General features: G+C 37.2%; 1 protein-coding gene across 1 annotated transcript in view; it reads right to left on the bottom strand.

The window, feature by feature from the left end:
- Positions 1-435: 435 nt before the first annotated feature.
- Positions 436-22,540, bottom strand: part of LOC115420194 (protein Wnt-4a) — a 77,569-nt gene continuing 55,464 nt past the window's right edge. Inside the window, exons 2-6 of the mRNA XM_030135450.1 lie at positions 14,406-14,487; positions 11,641-11,794; positions 6,959-7,090; positions 5,507-5,649; positions 436-1,331 (exon numbers count right to left, since the gene is read on the bottom strand). Of these exons, the coding sequence (XP_029991310.1) occupies positions 861-1,331; positions 5,507-5,649; positions 6,959-7,090; positions 11,641-11,794; positions 14,406-14,487 (982 nt within the window). The 3' untranslated portion in view covers positions 436-860. The remainder of the gene's footprint in view (positions 1,332-5,506; positions 5,650-6,958; positions 7,091-11,640; positions 11,795-14,405; positions 14,488-22,540) is intronic.

The following is a 22,540-nucleotide window of genomic DNA, read 5'->3' as shown; positions in this document are numbered from 1 at the left end:
TGCTGTTTTCATCAGTCTTTTCTAACGTGAAACTTCCAAAATATTGATGGAAACACGACTTGTGGGTTTCACCTGCCCATCCTCATCATCATCCTCCCTCAGTGAGTGTGTTTGTGTGAGTTAGTGGAGCAGCATCAGGGCATCGAATGGGGCAAAAACAAACAAAAAAAAAAGACTCAATAGCAACTGAACCTCAGCGCAGCACAGTCATGTACACTCTGGAAGCAAATCGCATAAAGTCCGCTAGCGATATGTTCCTCTTTGTCGCTCGAGTCGGTCCTCTGACGGACTCGTGTCTCCCTTTTGGACATCCAGCACTCCTAGTGAGTCCCCGAAGCAGCAGCAAGAACAGAGGGCGTACAACCCTCCTCTCAACTCCACCCCAGTCCCTTAATCCCACCCACCCGTTACCCACCCATGCGTCCAATTCTTCCCTTATGGTCCGCCTGTGCCCTTCTTCTCCTTCTCCGTCAGCCCCCATCAGTCTCCTCACTCTCAAGAAATAAGTTAAACATTACAAAAATAAGAAGCATCGACAACAATGACAAACCAAATGTGAGAGTGATGGAGGGAGACAGAAAGTGAAAGATGCTCTCTACTTTAGAAGAAACAAACTGCCTCTGTAGTTTTGGAGGAAATCCCATGCAAAATGTACTTTATAGCCATTACTGTGGCAAAAGAATGAACAGGATGACCTTTGGCCTCTGAGTCTGTTCAGATTCGGACCAATAACTGGAGGAGTGGGATGGATTCAAGCAGGATTAAAGGGCGTTTCCTACGTCCTCCCTCCGGCCTCAGTGGAGGAGGAGGGTGCGGGGCGTTTTGCTCATCAGCAGTTCCCAGCCGTGCCCCCACGTCCATCACCGGCACGTGTGCATCTCCACCATTTTGCGGCACTGTTTGCATTTGACGTAGCAGCACCAGTGGAACTTACAGCTGCACCTGTCCACCACCTCCACCTCCTGCGTCTGGAAGCCGCGGCCGCAGCACATCAGCTCGCAGCCGTCAATGGCCTTGGACGTTCTGTTACACTGGCGGCCCACTGTTCCCAGCATGCCCGGCGTTCGCGGGTCGTAGTCGCAGAAGTCCGGACTAGGGTCCAGGTAGACCAGGTCTTCGTCTGTGTGAGGCTTGAACTGGGAGTTTCGGGGCACCAGGACTTTGGTGCTGCCCACCTTGCGCTGCTCCACCTCGGTAGCGCCGTCAAACTTCTCTTTGATGACGTTGCCCACCTTACGGAACGGCGGCATGGCCTTCCAGCAGGTCTTCACCTCACAGGAGCCGGACACGCCGTGACATTTACACTCCACACGCATGTGCGACAGGATGGCCTGCAGAGATAACGAAACACTGTGAGCTGAAAACTGTTGAACGTGGGTTGATAACACTGGTCAACAACACATTTATTGTTTCAGTTTTTTGAGCTGATTTAGGATCATTTTGGTGCTGAATCCAAAAATCACATTCATTTTGCTCAATCAGATCAACTTTCTGAACTATGCTACATATTGGCTTTTGAACATTTTTGCTTACATTTATGGGCATTTTCACATCATATGATACAAAATTCTTTCATATTTCTTGCAATAAATGAGTTCTGAAGATTTTACTTTTGCCAATTCATGATTAATGTTTTTTTTAATATTACAGGTGAATGAAATGGCTTCAACTAGAAGATCTTGCAAAAATAAGCCTGACGTATTCTGCTACATGTGCGGTGAATACACCATTGTACCTAACAGGAATCAAGTCACAAGTTTCATAAAGTGTGCTTACCAATCTGATTTTGGAATTAATTATTATATTTTGTGAGAAGATCACATTTTTCAAAATCAAATTAGCAAAAAACCTGACCTGATTGAGAAAAACAGATGTCATTTTTGGATTTAGCGGTGCAAAATGGTCCTAATTCAGTTGAAAAAACCTAGACAACTTGCAAAAAACATTTTTTTTGTAACCCAGTGTAATCTACTTTTTCATCCATTATTACTATCATGTGCCATCATTGAGTCACAGCAATTATTGTAACCAAAGTTTCTACAGTTTTCCATTTGGACGTTCAGAAGTTCCACATTTATTCACCAAAAAACCCATGGAGTTGGATAAATGGCAGCGGATGGACACCGAGGTTATTATCGTTAACGAAAACTAACGAAATGACGAAAAAATAGAATTGAAAAAAACATTTTCGTTAACTGAAATAAATAAAAACTATAATTAAAAAGGAAAAAAAAAAGACAACTAACTGAAACTGTATTGTGTGTTTACAAAACTAACTAAAATGTGTAAAAATTATGGATAAAATTCCCTTAATTTTCGTCTTTGTCAATGTCGGATTGATACGAAAGCGATTTATTTCACTCTAGCAATTTTAGCTAGCGGCACCATACAACACTTCATGGTCCGTCACTTGTGTTCACTTGTGGTTTCCAGTCGTCTTCTGGTCCCCACTCTACCTGGAAACATGGAGACTAAAGTTGGGAGAAAGCAGCAGAGTCCTGTCTGGGATTTATTTGAATACGACGACGAGGAAGAGCAAAGAGACGACAAAACTAATACTAAAACTAAACCAAAACTAAGCATTTAGAAAAAAAATTAAAACTAATAAAAACTATCAAACCTGCTCTAAAAACAAATTAAAATTAACTGAACTAGAGAAAAAAAAAAGGCAAAACTAAATAAAACTAAACTATAATGAAAAATCCAAAACTATTAGAACCTTGGTGGACACACTGGGTTTATGTTCAGTTAATGATATACAGGGTGTCCAAAAATAATGTATACACACTTTAAATAACTGCAAAGTAGGTGTTTATTAAAATTAATTCAATTTTCAAAATGTAATAGAATTTAAAAACATATATATATATTTTTTTTTTGTCACTGCCTGTTCTCAAACTGACGTCCGTTCTGGTCCAGACTCTGCTGACAACGACAACCAATGGAATCACACACATCACCAAACAGTTCCCCATAAAAAAAAGTCTAGTGGTCTGGTGCAAGGTTATTATTGTTAACGAAAACCAACGAAAGGACGAAAACTGGAATTGTAAAAACATTTTCGTTAACTGAAATAAATAAAAACTATAATTAAAAGAAAAAAAACGATAACTAACCGAAACTGTATTATGCGTTTACAAAACTAACTAAAACAGATAAAAATTATGGATCAAATTCCCTTCGTTTTCTTCTTTGTCAATGTCGGATTGATAGGAAATCGATTCATTTCGCTCTTGCAATTTTATCTAGCGGCATCATATGATATTTAAGGGTCCGTCACTTGTGTTCACTTGTGGTTTCCAGTCGTCTTCTGGTCCCCACTCTACCTGGAAACATGGAGACTAAAGCAGCAGAGTCCTGTCTGGGATTTATTTGAATACGACGACAGAGAAGAAGAGAAAAGAGACGACTAAACTAAAATTAAAACTAAAACTAAGCATTTAGAAAATAACAAAAACTAAGAAAAACTAGCAAACCTGCTCTAAAAACTAATTAAAGCTAACTGAATTAGAGAAAAAAAAATAAGTCAAAACTAAATAAAACTAAAGTATAATGAAAAATCCTAAACTATTAGAACCTTGGTCTGGTGAAGGTGGAGGGTATTCAACCAAACCCCTCCGTCCAGTCCACCTGTTTGTCCAGTTCACCAGACCTCACACCACTAGACTTTTTTTTATGTGGATCCCTAAAAGACAAAGTCTACACCATGAGACCTGCAACAGTCACTGAATTGAGAGCAGCTATTGAACATGAATGAACACAAATACCAGTGGAACTGTTTGGTGACGTGTGTGATTCCACTGGTTGTCGTTGTCAGCAGAGTCTGGACCAGAACAGACGTCAGTTTGAGAACAGGAGGAACAGACCAAACAATAAAAGGATGTTTGTAAATTCTGTTACATTTGGAAAATTTAATCAATTTGAATAAACACCTACTTTACAATTATTGAAAGTGTGTATACATTTTTTTGGGACACCCTGTATTTTACTGAAAAAGTCGAATTTTCTTCATTTTTTTCTGTTTTTGACGTAATAACCTTCAACTTCAATTTGAATTTCAACGAACATCTACATGATCAGTGAATTAAATACAAGAAAATACCTGATATTCACTTAAAATGTAAAACATACAATGTGGTATGGCATCCTTATATTTATTATGCAGAACAGCTGACAGTTTACCTTGACTCTGGATAACGTGTGCTGTGTACAAAGTGACTGGGTAATTACACAGAGGAACCTTTTAATTTCAGTTTTTCATTTTTATTTTTATTTTCCTTTTTATTTTTATTTTTGTGGCGTCTTATACCTCTGTTATATGTCTCAGTGTTTGTCTTACTTTTTGTATGTTTGAAAAACTTAATGAAAATACATTGATCGAGAAAAAAAAAAAAAAAGCTAAACATAGAGCATAATATTAGAGTAAACGAATGAATGAATGAATGAAATCTTTATTTTGAACATGTAGACAGTTAAATAAAGACAAAAATCAACCAACAAAATGTAAGTACTGGTACATAAATGATTGATAAGCAAACAAACAACAACAACAAATAAAAATAGATAGATAGATAGATAGATAGATAGATAGATAGATAGATAGATAGATAGATAGATAGATAGATAGATAGATAGATAGATAGATAGATAGATAGATAGATAGATAGATAGATAGATAGATAGATAGATAGATAGATAGATAGATAAATGATGATTTGTGTAATGTGTAATTTTGATGATTTGTAATATGGATTACATTTTTATTGTTTTTACTTTAGTTTATTATTTCAGTTATATTGTATTTTTTAATTCTTTTTTTTTTTTTTGTGTGTGTATTGTTCATTTCGGGGGAGGTATTCATATAAACCTTCTTTTTGGCTTCTAACCTCTCCTGCACAATTTTGTTACTTGTTTGAATGTTGTTTTTTCTATTGCTGTTTTTATTTTGTGCAAATAAATTAAAATTAAAATTAAATAAAAATAAATAAATAAAACAAATGAAATGAAATTATACATGCTTGAAATAAGTAGGAAGAAGTACAAACTTATGTACTCCTACCCCCAATTTCTATTCCTTATCACTATATAGCAATTATTATTTTGTATGAATATCAATATAATAATAATAATAATAATAATAATAATAATAATAATAATAATAATAATAATAATAATAATAATAATAATAATATCACACATCCTTTTTCCTATATACACTAATAGGATAATACACATTTACAACTTATCCTACCAGATATTAATACCAGATATTAATAAAATGAAAAAAAAAAAAAAATAGTGGTAAATCGCACAACAAAAGTTAAATATAGAGAAAAAAATATTTTGGAATTGCCTCAAAAGTAGCTCTGGGTCTTTATGGGTTAAAAGTGATCATTCCCATTCATTTCCATTGATGAAAAGTTATAAATTATTTGGACCACAGAGCAGTGTTTGGCTGATTTCAGTGGAATAAATGGGTTAAATTCAGGTCCCAGCAGTGCGTTACCTTCCTGCCAGCCTCGTTGTTGTGCAGGTTCATGAGGGCCCGACTGGACGACTGGCCTTTACTCCTCTCCCTCACGTCCACAAAGGACTGAGAAAAGGCCACGCCATATGCGATGTTATCGCTGCAGCCGGACCACTGGAACCCTGGAGAAGATAGACGGAAATGAACTGAGCAAACACACACATCTGTTTAGGCCTCGAAATGTCCATGTTTCAGACTAATGAAAACATGACTGTGAATATTATCTGCCCTTGAACATTAGATCTTTCAGAATCCTCTAGATCTTAAACGTACATTGGACCTTTAATACAAATAAATGTCAAGGGAAGCACATATAAAGTATCATCAAGTCCAGATAACTACATGAGTGAGAAGCTTTAGAACAGGGGTGTCAAACATGCGGCCCGGGGGCCAAATGCGTCCCACCAAAGGTTCCAATCTGGCCCCTGGGATGAATTTACAAAAATGCCACATTCTTGAATTGAATTAAGCAAAAAAAAAAAAAAGTTTGAATTAAGGAAAAAATCTTGAATTAAGCCAAAAAAAATCTCAAATTTAGCAAAAAATCTTGAATTGAGCCAAAAAATCTCAAATTTAGCAAAAAATCTTGAATTAAGCCAAAAAACATCTCAAATTTAGCAAAAAATCTTGAATTAAGCAAAAAAAAAAAAAAAAAAACATCTCAAATTTAACAAAAAATGTTGAATTAAGCAAAATATCTAGAATTAACAACTTAAAAATATATAATAATAATAATAATAATAATAAAATAATAATAATTAAAAAACAAAACAAAACATTAAATTATGAAAATATTTCCATTTCCAAACTCTCCTGTAACAATAAAATGTGACTAATCTGAACAAATGTGTCCAACCTGAAATGTCTGTATTAAATTCAGTCCAGTTTGAACTCTTTTCTTCCTGTTCCTCAGTGTTTAGTGTCTTTGTAGATCTGATCCAGAATGCACATGGACTAATGAGAAGTGGAGGAAGAAGACTGAGAAAATTGCACTAAATTTTCTTTCTTTTTTTTTTATTTATATTTAATTTTTTTCAGGTTATTCACTTTTTTTTTTTTTTTTTTTGGATAGTTTATAAAAATAAGTATTTTCATAATTTAATTGTTTGGGGTTTTTTTGCACTAAAACACAAAAATTTGTAGTTGTCATTATTTCTAGGTTATTCAGTTCTTATTTTCCTGGTTCCATCAACTGCAGATCAAATCAGACTGAATGTGGAACCTGAAAGAACATGTGTTTGAGAGCCCTGTAGTACAATAAATACAATAAATATAGTAAATAAATAAGTCATCATAGTTAACGGTGCATTGTCCCCAACAAGCTCGTCTATAAGCTGTTTAAAAACTTACCGGCAGATCTTTTGATGCATGTGTATATGTGTGGAAAAGTTAGAGCGAGAAAGAAAAAGAGAGAGAGAGACAGTGACATACCCTCTGGACTGACTCCATGCACATTGTGGTCACAGCCACATTTTTCCAGCTCTCCACTGCTGCAGGCCCTGGTGACCGCAAACGCCACACTGGCTGCTGAGATGGCATACACAAAGGCCGCCTCACGGGTGCCTAACACACACACACAAACACACAAACAGAGAAAATGAAGAGCAAAATGCAGTTTGTATACACGGAAAGACTGCATTAAAGTCTAACGGAAGGAGTCGAGCACGCGTCTGACATTTACATGACATTTACACGTCAACGTACAGTCAGTGGAAAGCAGTTTAATTTTGGAGGAATATTCAGCAAACATGGGATGGATGTGAATATGTTAAATCAGCTGAGTTTAAGGTAATTCTAGTGATAATAAAGGGGTTCTATGTCGTGTTGATTTTCCAAACTCTACATTAACCCTTTCATGCACGAATTATGAGACCCTCAATCAAGATTTTTTTGTTTTTTCCTTCGTGTTTTTATTCCTCTTTAGGCATGAAAAAAAAAGCATGCCTAAAAAAACTTTTCTTATGAACCTGTTTTTCATGGAGCTGCAAAAATGTCCACTCAGCTGGAAATCATGCGTTTAATTTTGGGAGCTAATAAACATGTATTTATTGATATATTGTGTGAAAACTATGAAATAAAAACATTTTTAATGCTTATTATGGGTCATTCATTTCTCAGACAGGGGTAGTTGTTTGTTTACTTGCTTTACTAGTTTGTCTGATAAATGAATTACCTACAATAATTACATGCAGAAGACAGTATGAACTTTTACCAGACATGTTTAATGCTGTTAATCTGATGTTTTCTCACATTTTAACACTCTAATACCAGACATTACTCACTTCGTGGAGATAATATGCAAAAAAAAAGAAAAACAAAAACAGAACTTTTACAAAAACTGTTAATTACAGACTAATAACAACAACTGATTTACACTTAAACATGTTACTCTAGATCAGGTTTATCAAGAACAGTAAAGTTACAGCAATGGTCTGAATGTCAGTGTATGAGATGATGCATGAGCGTCCACTGTGTTGGCTGATATGGAACTAAAAGTACTAAATTCATGAATATACAAGAGAACAGCTGGAGAAGAACTGTCCACTGGAGTGACCACTGTGCATGAAAGGGTTAAACAGAGGGAAGCTATGAACACTATCTCAGCCATTAAAGATAATAATGGACATCTCCTTTTTGAGCCTAAAAGAATTAATGTTACATTTACCAAATATTATACAGACCCCTATAGCTCAGAGTCAAACGCTTCCGAAAACGACATCAAAAATTTTCTTCTACCCCTAAATCTCCCTAAGGTGACAGCTGACCCACTTGAATATCTGAATTCTCCCATTACCATTGAGGAGATATTTGGTGTTATTAAACACCTGCCTTCAAGTAAGGCTCCAGGCTTAGACGGCTTCACACCTGAGTTTTATAAATCCTTTCCTGAAGAACTGGCACCTTTACTACTAAATACAGGGTGACCCAAAAAAACGGGAATTTTTGAAGTGCGTATTGGCAGCAAGGTTATAATAGTTTTGGATTTTTCATTCTAGTTTAGTTTTATTTAGTTCTGCCTTTTTTTCTCTCTAATTCAGTTAGTTTTAATTCGTTTTTAGAGCAGGTTTAATAGTTTTTATTGGTTTTCGTTATTTTCTAAATGCTTAGTTTTAGTTTAGTTTTAGTTTTTTTTATATCTTTTCTCTTCTTCTTTGTCGTATTCAAATAAATCCCAGACAGGACTCTGCTGCTTTAGTCTCCATGTTTCCAGGTAGAGTGGGGACCAGAAGACGACTGGAAACCACAAGTGAACACAAGTGACGGACACTTAAATATCATATGGTGCCAGCAGAGAAAATTACTAGAGCGAAATAAATCGATTTTGTATCAATCCGACATTGGCAAAGACAAAAACGAAGGGAATTTTATCCATAATTTTTATATGTTTTAGTTAGTTTTGTAAACACACAATACAGTTTCAGTTAGTTATCATTTTTTTCTTTTAATTATAGTTTTTATTTATTTCAGTTAACGAAAATGTTTTTACAATTGTAGTTTTCGTCATTTTGTTAGTTTTCATTAACGATAATAACCTTGATTGGCAGACATGAGCAAGTGGCAGCACTGCGAGACAGTGCCCTTGAGCAAGTAAACACACCCCCATTATAGTAACCATGGATCAGTGGAACGGGCAACAGTGTGCGTTAGCCATAAAAATGTTTTATAAAAACGGTGATAGTTTGACAGCTGCGCAGAGGGAGTTCCGACGTTTTTACAACTTAAGACGTCATGGTGCTGTTCCATCAAAACACGCGATCAAATGTTGGATTAATAACTTTGAAGAGACTGGATCTGCCCTAAAGAAGAAACCAACAGGACGACCAAGAAGTGCTCGTACTCCTGGCCCCCTAGATCGCCAGATTTGTCCGTTTGTGATTTTTTCTTGTGGGGCTATCTCAAGAGTAAAGTGTACACGACTCGACCAAGAACTGTGGATGAGTTAAAACAGAGAATTCAGGATGAAATTCACAGTATCCCAGCTGAGATGTTGCAGCGGTCAATGAGGAATCTCAACAGCACATTTCAAGAATGCATTCGTACAGGAAGGAATTTTTAAAAAATGAAAATTCCATCATTGTTTCTTAAATGGCATGTTTTAAGGTTTCAATTACTATGAATAAAATATTTTTCTTCCATCACTCTTGGTTTTATTGGATTGTTAAAAAGTTCCCGTTTTTTTGTGTCACCCTGTACCTATAACGAATCCTTCCAAAAGGGAGCGCTCCCACCTTCTCTGTCTGAGGCCAGTATCACACTCATTTTAAAAAAAGATAAAGATGCATCTGATGGTAAAAGCTACCGACCGATAAGTTTGACTTCATATGACAGCAAAATGTTATCTAAAATCCTGGCTAATCGATTAGACCGAGTAATAACCTCTCTCATCCATGCAGATCAGGTTGGTTTTATACAGTAACATTAGGAGGTTGACTGATATCATGTGGGCAGTTCAGGACAGTCAGGCTCCTCTGGCCGCGGTCTCATTGGATGCTGAAAAGGCCTTCGACAGAGTTGAACCGCAGAGGTACGTTTTAGACCAGAACACACTTAGGACCAAAACAGCCAACGACTGTGTACCCACAAACTGTCATTCACTGAATAAAATATGAAGCTCATTGTTTACACACATTTGTATAATGATATCATCAAGTTTTTTTCTTCAAGCGTTCAGTTTCTATGCTCTGTATATCTGGAACAAACTACCAGAAAATATCAGGTCTGATATCTGAGAGTCTGAGTTCTGTTCAGTCCAGGTTCCAGACTCTCCTGTTCACTGCTGCCTTTGACTAAAAGGCTTTGGACTTTTTAAATGTTATATTCTCTTTCAAAACTTTGCACTGCAACTCTTACTTTAATATGTGTGTTTTTATAGTTTTGGATTTTCCATTTCAAAAGGGGACAGAAATGGCTCTCAAAAAAGTACACCCCCAGAGACAAGCATTTGTACCCTTTTAAGTACAAGCTGGTACCTCTGTTTTTGAGAGTGTACCATACCATACCATACCATACCATACCATACCATACCATACCATACCAACTTTATTTATAAAGCACTTTAAGAACTTTACAGTTTGCCAAAGTGCCGTACACGAAACATAAAACAAGGGAATAAATAAGTAAAACCAGTGATAACACAGGGTGCAAAATGGGCTAAGAGCAACAAAACACAACCATCATAAAAACAAAGACAAACAAGAAAAGCACTCGGAAAGCACAGGCCTCCGCCAAGGCAGATCAGTGTGCCCCCCCCCCCCTCCCCCGATCACCACCAAAATTTATCTATAACTAATGAAAACCACAAATTTTTCTCTTTGCTTTTGTGTAAAAAAAGTAAAATTAAACAAAAATGTTAAAATTTACAGACTAGCCTTTTACAAGAAATGTGAAAAACCTGAACAAATATGAACAACCTGAAATGTCTTAAGAGAACTTAGAGTAATTGTACCAATTTTCTGTCTGTTATTAAATGTTTTGTGTTTTGTAGATCCACTGTGATCTGTACATTGTAATGTACATGTGTAAATGATAAACTGAGACAGAATATTGTTAAAATTACACTGATTTTTTTCAGTTTTTTCATGTTATTCACATGTTTTGAAAGGATAGTTTGTAGATGTAAACCTTTTCATAACGTAAATTTACTTTTTTCGCTTTAAAACATAGAGAAAAGTTTGGAGTTGACATTATTTCTATATTATTCTGTTATTATTTGACTGGTTCAGCCCACTGCAGATCAGATTTAGCTGAATGTGGAACTGAACTAACATGAGTTTGACAGCTCTGCTTTAGAGTATAAATACCACACACAGCCCATTTGACGTCCACGTTTTACCCAGTTTCCATCATACACTACAAACAAAAAGTTAAGGATATTTTTATTTTTTGGGCTATTTTTTTCAGTTGGGATTCTTGCACAGCACTTTTTTTTTTACTTTTTCTGTGTGTGAATTGAATTGAAACACATTTTTTAAATGACCAGACATAGTTTTATTTACAAATGGCAAAAATGACTGAAAAAAAAGACCAAAAAAAAAAAAAAAAAAGAAATATCCTTAACTTTTTGTTTTATACTGTATATAAAGTCTGAGTGCTTGCTAAGTGAATAGTCTTACCCTGGGTGACCACTTTGCCAAACACTGGCATGCTCTCCAGAGTGGAGCAGTTCCACCGACGGTTGCGGAACTGGAACTGACACTCGTCTATGGCCAGCTGGGCTCCGCGCCGTACAGCGTCCATCACCTCCACGCTGCGCTTACAGATCTGAACCTAAAGCACAGACACACAGACAGGAGCGACATCAGCCACAAAGACCCCCGATTAAAAACACTGCTGTGGTTTAAGTGGGTTTGTCCAGGAGGAAAAAGGACGCTCTACATTAGCTGACATCCTGTTCAGCACCCACGGCACTGCAGACCTGATCCAAAGGCTCAAACTAGGCAGAGAGCGACTTTTTTGACATTATGTAGTTCTGGTTTTCTACAAATTGTGCGGTGTGAGGACATTAAAAGTTAAAGGATCATGTACAGAAGCTCCTTTTGCACCTATAAATATTTTTGTAAGGTATTCATGGTTTTTCTGTTTTGTTGAAATGCATGCATAGTTATATTCTCTGTTTGTTTATTGTTTATTTATTTATTTCAAATATAACATTAAAACCAAACAACAAAAGGATTTAAATAAAAAGAAAGTCAAACATTAAATAAGGAGCGGAGTGAAGTTTAACTTATAATCTCCCACCAGTGTAGTATCTTCAGTGTAATTTTTGCACCTTCAAATTCACCCAACGGTGCAAAACTCTAAATGTTACCAAGTGTATTTTTCTTATTTCTAGTCCTGAGTACCTTCAGTCTGTGGATGTGCAGGACTGTCTTGGCTGACACGTCTGTGTAACATGACGTGGCATTCAGGGACAGTTCCTCTGGACTGGCAGACCGGGGTGGTGGTCCCCCTTTTTAAGAAGGGGGACCGGAGGATGTGCTCCAACCACAGGGGGATCACACTCCTCAGCCTCCCGGGGACAGTCTATTCCAGGCACTGGAGAGGAGGATCCGACCGATAGTCGAACCTCGGATCCAGGAGGAACAATGCGGTTTTTGTCCCGGTTGCGGAACGCTGGACCAGCTCTATACTCTCCATCGGGTGCTCGAGGGTTCATGGGAGTTCACCCAGCCAGTCCACATGTGTTTTGTGGATCTGGTGAAGGCATTCGACCGTGTCCCCCGTGGTATCCTGTGGGGGGTGCTTCGGGAGTATGGGGTCCGGGGCCCTTTGCTAAGGGCAGTCCGGTCCTTGTATGACCGAAGCAGGAGCCTGGTTCGCATTGCCGGCAGTAAGTCAGACCTGTTCCAGGTGCATGTTGGACTGCTGCAGGGCTGCCCTTTGGCACCGGTTCTGTTCATTATTTTTATGGACAGAATTTCTAGGCGCAGCCAGGGGCCGGAGGGGGTCCGGTTTGGGGACCACAGGATTTCATCTCTGCTTTTTGCAGATGACGTTGTCCTTTTGGCCTCATCGAACCTGGACCTTCAGCGTGCCCTGGGGCGGTTTGCAGCCGAGTGTGAAGCGAGCGGGATGAGGACCAGCACCTCCAAATCTGAGGCCATGGTTCTCGACCAGAAAAAGGTGGTCTGCCCTCTCCGGGTCGGTGGGGAGTCTTTGCCCCTAGTGGAGGAGTTCAAGTACCTTGAGGTCTTGTTCACGAGTGAGGGAAGGATGGTGCGTGAGATTGACAGACGGATCGGTGCAGCATCTGCAGTGATGCGGTCGCTGTACCGGTCGGTTGTGGTGAAGAAGGAGCTGAGCCGAGAGGAGAAGCTCTGGATTTACCGGTCAATCTACGTTCCTACCCTCACCTATGGTCATGAGCTTTGGGTCAGGACCAAAAGGACAAGATCCCAGATACAAGCGATCGAAATGAGTTTCCTCCGTCGGGTGGCTGGGCGTACCCTTAGGGATAGGGGGAGGAGCTCAGTCACCAGGGAGGAGCTCGGAGTAGAGCCGCTGCTCCTCCACATCCAGAGGAGCCAGCTGAGGTGGCTCGGGCATCTGTTTCAGATCCTCCTGGACGCCTCCCTGGGGAGGTGTTCCGGGCATGTCCCACCAGGAGGAGACCTCGGGGAAGACCCAGGACACGTTGGAGAGACTATGTCTGTGGGCTGGTCTGGGAACGCCTCGGGGTCCCCCCAGAAGAGCTGGAGGAGGAGTCTGGGGGGAGGGAAGTCTGGGTGTCCCTGATTAGACTGTTACCCCCGCGACCCGGCCCCGGATAAAGCGGTGGATAATGGATGGATGGATAGTCCAAATATCTCATCACAATTAAAATAAAACATAATCACCTAAAGAGGAACTTTTCAGTGAATATAAGAACTCATTTATAGACAATAGATCTGGGAAATCTGATTTCAAGAAATCTTACCAAGATAATTTTCACTTGTTCCATTGGCAGATTTTTTTTTCCTTGAATTAAGCAAAAAATCTTGAATTAAGCAAAAAAAAAAATCTTTAAGCAAAAAAATCTTGAATTATGCAACAAAATCTTGAATTAAGAAAAAAAAAATCTGCCAATGGAACAAGTGAAAATTATCTTGGTAAGATTTCTTGAAATCAGATTTCCAGATCTATTGTCTATAAATCAGTTTTTAGATCTCACTGAAAAGTTCCTCTTCAGGTGATTCTGTCTGATTTTAAGTGCGATGACATATTTGGACGAGAAATGAGAAAAATACACTTGGTACGATTTAGATTTTTTTCCAGTGCAGTATCTTCAGTGTAATTTTCGCATCTTGCAAATTCATCCAATAGGCCTGACTGGACTCTTTGATGGGCTGGTCTTGGACCTCGGGCCGTATGTTTGACACCCCTGCATTAGTAGTGGTACCTGTCTCTGGATAAGGCCTCGTAACCTCTCACACGTCTCCTCATCCCTGATGCTTCCCACGGACGACAGTTTGGCGAGGTACCTGACAGAGGAACATACAACAGAAACATTTACACATACAGTTGGACACAACACAATTCAGGCAGTTTTTATCTTAAAAAAAAGGAAATGTAGAAAATGGAAAGAGAACCCAGGAGAAGGACAGGCTAGTCTGTGACACTGGGTGAAAGTCATGAATACACTGAAAAAATCTAAATCTTACCAAGTGTATTTGTCTCATTTCAGTCCAAATATAAGATCACACTTAAAATCAGACATAATCACCTAAAGAGGAACTTTTCAGTGAGATATAAGAACTCATTTATAGACAATAGATCTGGAAAATCTGATTTCAAGAAATCTTACCAAGATAATTTTCACTTGTTCCATTGGCAGATTTTTTGCTTGAATTAAGCCACAAAATTGAATTAAGCAAAAAAAAAAAAAAAAAAAAAACTTGAATATAGCAAAAAAAACAATTTTTTTTTTAAATCTTGAGTTAAGCAAAAAAAAATCTAGATGTTTGGCCAAAACAAAATCTTGCATAAAGCCAAAAAAATCTTGAATTAAGCAAAAAAAAAATCTTGAATAAAGGAAAAAAAAAATCTTGAAATAAGCCAAAAAAATATCTTGAATTAAGCAAAAAAATCAAGAATTAAGCAACAAAAAAAACTTGAATTAAGAAGAAAAAAAAAAACTTGAATAAAGCAAAAAAAAGATCTTGAATTAAGCAAAAAAAAGTTTAGAATTTAGCAAAAAAAAAAAAAACTTGAATAAAGCAAAAAACAAAAAAACAAAAAAAAAAACTTGAATTAAGTTAAAAAAAAAATCTAGAATTAACAAAAAAAAAAAAAAAAAAAACTTGAATTACACACAAAAAAAAAAAAAAAATCTACCAATGGAACAAGTGAAAATTGTCTTGGTAAGATTTCTTGAAATCAGATTTTCCAGATCTGTTGTCTAAAAATCAGTTCTTGAATCTCACTGAAAAGTTCCTCTTCAGGTGATTCTGTCTGATTTTTTTTATTTTTATTTGAAGTGTGATGAGATATTTGGACTAGAAATGAGAAAAATACACTTGTTAACATGTAGATTTTTTGCAGTGCAGTTCGACATCCCAACATAAAGTCTCTTCGTTTTTCAAGGATTGGTTTGAACTCCTTCCAGACGAAGCAGACCTGGTGCAGGGGCTTCTGTTTCCCATGACGTTGTGGGAATGTTTGGATAAAAGTCTACTTGTGAAGACGCTGAGAAGACTGAAAGTGTCTTATCAAACGCAGCACCTCCAGGCCAGACGGGTCAGCTCGGCTCACTTCAGCGTCCTATCTGCAGGGCCAGCTGCTCCGCACAGAAATAGGCTTCCTTCTAATCTGACACTGAGTCTGCTCCACGCTGCTTCATGTGCATCCACACGTCATCCAATTACATGTTGAGTCTGAAAACTGCAGCTGGATTCAAACATTTGAGCTTTTGTGCATCTGGGTTCTGATAACTGGACTTGTTTGTCTTGTGGTTTCTCCATGTAGACCAGGGGGGTCAAAGTCATTTTAGTTCAGGGGCTGAATCCTCCCAATATGATCTGACGTGGGCCGGACCAGCCAATTAATAACATAATAATATATAATTAACCCTCTGGTATCCTGTCCAGCAAGGCCCTTACTAAGCACCAAGTGTACCTTTTTTGCACACTTGTGGAATAATGGGGAAAAAAAAAATTCATACAGTTTGTTTTTAATTGTTTTGCACTTTTGTCTATTTCATCAACTTGAGCTGTAAATAAAAATACCAAATACTCAATAACTGTCACATTTTTTAACCCTTGAAATGCCGTGTTTGTAATGTAAACAAACCTTTTTTGTTTTTTTTGGATGCAAAAAACATTTTTTTACTTATTTCTTTTTTTTGTTTTGTTTTTTCTGAATTCAAGAAAAAAAATCTGCCAATGGAACAAGTGAAATTTATATTGGTAAGATTTCTTGAAATACAATTTTCCAGATCTATTGTCTATAAATCCGTTCTTATATCTCACTGAAAAGTTCCTCTTTAGGTGATTCTGTCTTATTTTAAGTGTGATAAGATATTTTGACTAGAAATGAGAAAAATACACTTGGTGAGATTTAGATTTTTTCCATTTGACGTGGTGTGAACATACACTCGGACAGCTTATAATGCGTACAGATAACACGCCAATTAATGTCAATTAAAGTGGCATGCAGACTATATTTAACCCTTTGTAGGGCACTCATTGAAATAGTCTGAAATTCAAAATTTCAACCTTAGTGTATTAGACATCATCATCTACCTCCTCTTGCCTTAAAACATCTGAGCAGCACTTGCTACAAAGTAAACACATGCAATAAAACAACTGTTATAAGGTCATAAACTGACAAAAAACACCCATATTCACTGTTTACAGCTTCAAAATGATCTATAAAATCTGTCTGAATCACAGTATAATGTTATAAAAAAAACACTTGAAGTTGGCCCCATATTTAATGTTTGAGGAAATTACCAAAAATAGTCACTTGCCCAATAAAGGGTTAAGCAAGTCATGATACCACATTGAAATCTGTGCAACAACAGACCCATCCATCCAAAAGCACCAGAACCGTTTCACTTCATGTCTGGAGGCTAAATGCAAATGTTCAACACGTTAAATATTGTATAAAGACAATGCAGAGTCTCACAGAACTGAAAATAACTAGTGCTGGGCAGCGATTAAAATTTTTTAATTGCAATTAATTGATGTTCAGTTGTTCAAAGTAAACAAAGGGGGCCCTCTAGTGGTTGGAATAAGATGCACTAACGTATGGTTTGTCCTTGCGGTGTTCCCATAGTCAGTTCAGACATAAGAAGGAACTAACAGACACGTTTCTTTCACTCTGTTTGTATGGCCCCAAAAACGTTTGCCTGTGAGTATTTTCTGTTCAGTTGTTGTCAGAATGAATAGTATCAAATATCTCTGATGTGAACCTTTGTTACTGGATAAAAAGAAGTTGTAAATTTTAAGTAAATCTGTAAATGCTAATCATTAGCATGTTTATGGATTTTCCCATTCAAGTTAGCATCGAGCTAGCAGTCTTTTTTCCATTCATTTAAATGCATAATGCCATGTAAATGTACTAAGGCAGTGAACAGAACTCAGACATATTTTGTTTGTATGTGTCAGTTTTACAGTGAGTCTACAGGAACAGATTTGGACACAAGTTTTGGGCGTCCGTCTTTTCTTGGTAAACCTGTTGTCTATCTGCAGCTAATCGCTACACGCACACAAGCAGAAGAATAGGAGTTAGAATAAAACCGCATTAACGGGAGATAAAAAAAAAAAAATTGTCGGCGTTATTTAATGAATGCATTAACGTGGTAATAATGCATTAACTTGCCCAGCCCTAAAAATAACTCGAACCAATCCACCGGTGTATATTTTCCAACAATGAACTCAAGTAGAACTATTCCTGGAACACGTGGACCAGCAGTGGACGGTCTGAAAACCAAAACGAGCCTCAGTAAAAGGACATTCCAGCAGAATTAGCTCTGAGGCTGTTCTCTATAAGTGGACATGTTTCTCTTTAAGGTTCCTCGGGCTTGTTTTATGAGTCTGGGGTTATGAGTTCCCAAGACGACACATACCTCTGTAAAGCCCTGTTCGCCCCACTCTGGCAGCGCTCCGGGGTGCATGAAACAAAATTCAGCTGGCAGATTACCGACAACACAGAGTCATGTCAACAGGTGTAAAAAGGCCTGATTATTTAACACACAGGTGTGTTGAGCCGCATTATGTAATAAATTCCCATTATGAAATAAAAGTTCAAAATGTAATAAGAATGTCACGTCATCTTGTACTAAAGCCGCATTATGTAATAAACTGATGCATTTTGTAATAAACTACGTCAATGCATTATGTAGTAAATTTTTTCACATTATTTTAAGAAGTTATTACAATTTGAGAAATTTATTACCAAATGCACTTGACACATTTTTATTTAAAAAAAAATGCAATAACATGGTTCATTATGTAATAACAATCCAAATTAATACAATTTTAGAGCAATTTAGAAGAAATTAGTCACAGGAGCTACAGGTAATGGGATCAGAACTGTAACCACACAGTTTAAAGATGAATTTAGCACATTACATTTTCCTGAAAATAAAAATGTGTCAAATGCATTTTGTAATAAACTTCTCAAATTGTACTAACTTACTACATAATGCAAAAAAATTTACTACATAATGTATTGAGGTAGTTTATTACAAAATGCGTCAGTTTATTACATAATGCAGCTTTATTACAAGATGACGTGACATTCTTGTTACATTTTGAACTTTTATTACATAATGGGAATTTATTACATAATGCGGCTCAACCAGGTGTCAAACATGCGGCCCGGGGCCAAAACCGGCCCGCTAAAGGGTCCAGTCTGGCCCCTGGGGTGAATGTGTGAAATGCAAAAATTATACTGAAGATATTAACAATCAAGGATAAAATAAATTTTGGTCAATTCAATCCAAAGTGCATCAGACCGGTAAAATACTATCATAATAACCTATAAATAATGAAAACTGCAATTTTTCCATTTTGTTTTGTGTTAAAAAAAAAAGTAAAATTACACAAATACACGGAACAAAAATATAAATGCAACACTTTTGTTTTTGTTCATGAGCTGAACTCACAGATCTAAAACTTTTTCTGTGTACACACAAGGTTTATTTCTGTCAAATATTGTTCACAAATCTGTCTAAATGTGTGTTTGTGAACATTTGTCCTCCTCCTCACAGCTGTGGCAGATCCAGATGCTGATTGGACAGCAGGATTATTGCACAGGTGGGCCTTAGGCTGGCCACACTAAAAGGAAGGCCACTCTAAAATGTGCACTTTTCTCACACAGCACAATGCCACAGAAATCACCAGTTTGGAGGGAATATGCACTGGTCATGTGACTTCAGGAATGTCCAGCAGAGCTTCTGTCTGTGAATTGAATGTTCATTTCTGGACCATCAGCCATCTGCAAAGGTGTTCCAGAGAATTCATGAAGAAGACTGTGTGAGGAAAATGGTGGTCACACCAAATACTGACTGGTTTTATCTGACCCCCCCTGGACCAGCCACTACAGTAAAAGTGCACATTTTAGAGTGGCCTTCCTTTTATTGTGGCCAGCCTAAGGCCCACCTGTGCAATAATCCTGCTGTCCAATCAGCATCTGGATCTGCCACAGCTGTGAGGAGGAGGGATTATCTCAGCAAAAGAGAAAGGAGAAGTGTTCACCAACACAGATTTAGACACATTTAGGAACAATATTTGACAGAAAGAGGCCTTTTGTGAACAGAGAAAAAAGTTTTAGATTGTTGAGTTCAGCCCATGAAAAATGGGAACAAAAACAAAAGTGTTGCATTTATATTTTTGTTCAGCGTATGTTTACATTTACAGACAAGACTTTTAAATAAAATATGATCAACCTGAAATGTGTTAAGAAAAGTCTGTGGAATTATACCAATATTCTGCCTGTTATTAAATGTTTTGTGTATTTGTGTGATACACATGTATAAATGATAAACTGAGGCGTAACATTGTTAAAATTGCACTTATTTTTCTTCAGAATTATCAGGTTGTTCATATTTCTTCAGTACAGTTCGTAGATGTAAACATTTTCATTATGGAATTTAACTTTTTTCACTCTAAAACATACAGAAAACTATGGAGTTGACGTTATTTATAAGTTCTTATCCTATTATTTAAATGGTTTTACTGGTCCGTCCCATTTTGTATCATATTCGGCTGTATGTGGCCGCTGTACTAAAATGAGTTTGACAGCCCTGATTGAACATATCCAGTACTTGTTCAGTGTCATGTGACCTGTAACATGCACCAGGACTGATGGACGTCCATCTGCAGATGTACTTCCAGTCTGTAAAGAGTTGGCTTTCTGGGTTTTCTGAGTTTTCTTTGCCAAGAAGGAGGGTCTAAGGACGAGGGATGCCCGGGACATTAATCCAATCCCTTCTTCTACTGTTTATTTGACTGTTGTTTGTTTTCATATCTTTTTATGTATGTATGTATGTATGTATTTATTTATTTATTATCTAAGGCAGGGGTGTCAAACTCATTTTAGTTCAGTTCCACATTCAGCTAAATTTGATCTGAAGTGGGCTGGACCAGTAAAATAATAACATAAAAATATATAGATAATGTCAACTCCAAAATTGAAAAAGTGTAATTTTAACAATACTCTGCCTCAGTTTATCATTTGCACATGTACATTTTAACTTACAGATCACAGTGGACCTACAAATACACAAAACATTTAATAACAGGCAGAATCTTGTTAAAATTGTACTTCTCTTTCAGGTTTCATGTTCATATTTGTTTAGGTTATTCACATTTTTTGCGAAATTATACTTTTAGTGTAAATACATGAAAATATTTACATTCACAAAGAGAAAAATTTGGAGTTGTCATTATTTATATGTTATTATAATAGTATTTCACTGGTCCTGCCCACTGGAGATTGAATTGTTCTGAATTTGGAACCTGAAATAAAAGGATTTTTAATATCTTAGTGTAATTTTTGCATTTCACAAATTCATCCCAAGGGCCGGACTGGACCCTTTGGTGGGCCGGATTTGGCCCCCGGGCCGCATGTTTGACACCTGTGATCTAAGGGACTATTCATACATTATGCTGATAGGAAGCTAAAGGATAAACTGTTGTGTGAAGAAGGTGTGGGGTTAAATAAGTTTTACTTCCTCCCACTCCTTTCAAGGTAATTATCATTATTGAAAACTAATGAAAGTACGAAAACTAGAATTGAAAAAAACATTTTTGTTAACTGAAATAAATAAAAACTATAATTAAAAGAAAAAAAACATAACTAACTGAAACTGTACTGTGTGCTTATAAAACTAACTAAAACGGATAAAGATTATGGATAAAATTCCCTTCGTTTTTGTTTTTTTTGTCAATGTCAGATTGATACGAAATCAGTTTATTTCACTCAAGCCATTTTAGCTGGTGACACCGGACGACACTTCACGGTCCGTCACATGGTTTAGAGTCGTCTTCTGGTTCCCACTCTACCTGGAAATATGAGGCCCTTTCCCACCGCAGGAACTTTTGCAGGAACTTTCTGTATTACCCTGAACTTTCAAAGTTCCTGGTGCGTTTCCACCGAAAATTACCCTGGTAACTGACCCTCCCCCGGCCCCGAATTTACCCTGAAGAAGTTCCTGGTACAGAGGTAGTACTGTTCAGATTACCAGGAACTTTAGGGGGCGGGGCTGTGTGCGGGAGAAGGCTGAGTGGTGGACTAGACTGGCAGCGTTTCCGCATTCTGTTCACCACCAATATTTAACTCATTTAATTTCCACAAGCTTTGGATTTTGATAATTCGGAAAATGGACCAAAAGAGAAGCTACAACAAGTGGACGGACGACGAGGAAATTCAGACGGACTTTGAATCGCCGACACGAAACGAGCGAGTAAAACTGTCGGAGCCAAATATAAGACACAACCTAAAGAAATACGAGGAAAGAAGAAGAAACTGATGCAGGATTAAAAGAAACTAAAGGAGCACAACAGTCGCAGTGGATCCGACTGTCGAACAAACCAATGGTCTGAATATGGCACAAATATTCACTGTTTAGTTGGTTCCATGCTGTAACAGTAGTCAGCGGAACATCAGCTGTTTAGTCTAAAGTGAAGTCCAGTTAACCTGAGACTAAAGCAGCAGAGTCCTGTTTGGAATTTATGTGAATATGACGGAGAAGAAGAGAAAAGATACGACAAAACTAAAACTAAACTAAAACTAAACTAAAAGTAAGCATTTAGAAAAAACCCAAAAACTAATAAAAACTAGCAAACCCGCTCTAAAAACTAATTAAAACGAACTGAATTAGAGAAAAAAAGTCCAAAGTAAATCAAACTAAACTATAATGAAAAATCCAAAACTATTCGAACCTCGACTCCTTTTCGAATGTGCAAATGAAGTCATGTATATGTATAAGTTTTGTTTTTGTTTTTTTGTTCTCTTCCATGACTTTTTAATACCTGTTTTATTTCTAAGGACTAAGTAAGATTACTTTGTCTTGTTGCGTATTTGAAA

Source organism: Sphaeramia orbicularis, chromosome 5, assembly GCF_902148855.1.
Source record: "Sphaeramia orbicularis chromosome 5, fSphaOr1.1, whole genome shotgun sequence".
Lineage (NCBI taxonomy): Eukaryota > Metazoa > Chordata > Actinopteri > Kurtiformes > Apogonidae > Sphaeramia > Sphaeramia orbicularis.
The sequence above is the reverse complement of the archived record's forward strand: the minus strand, read 5'-3'. Positions and strand labels throughout refer to the sequence as shown.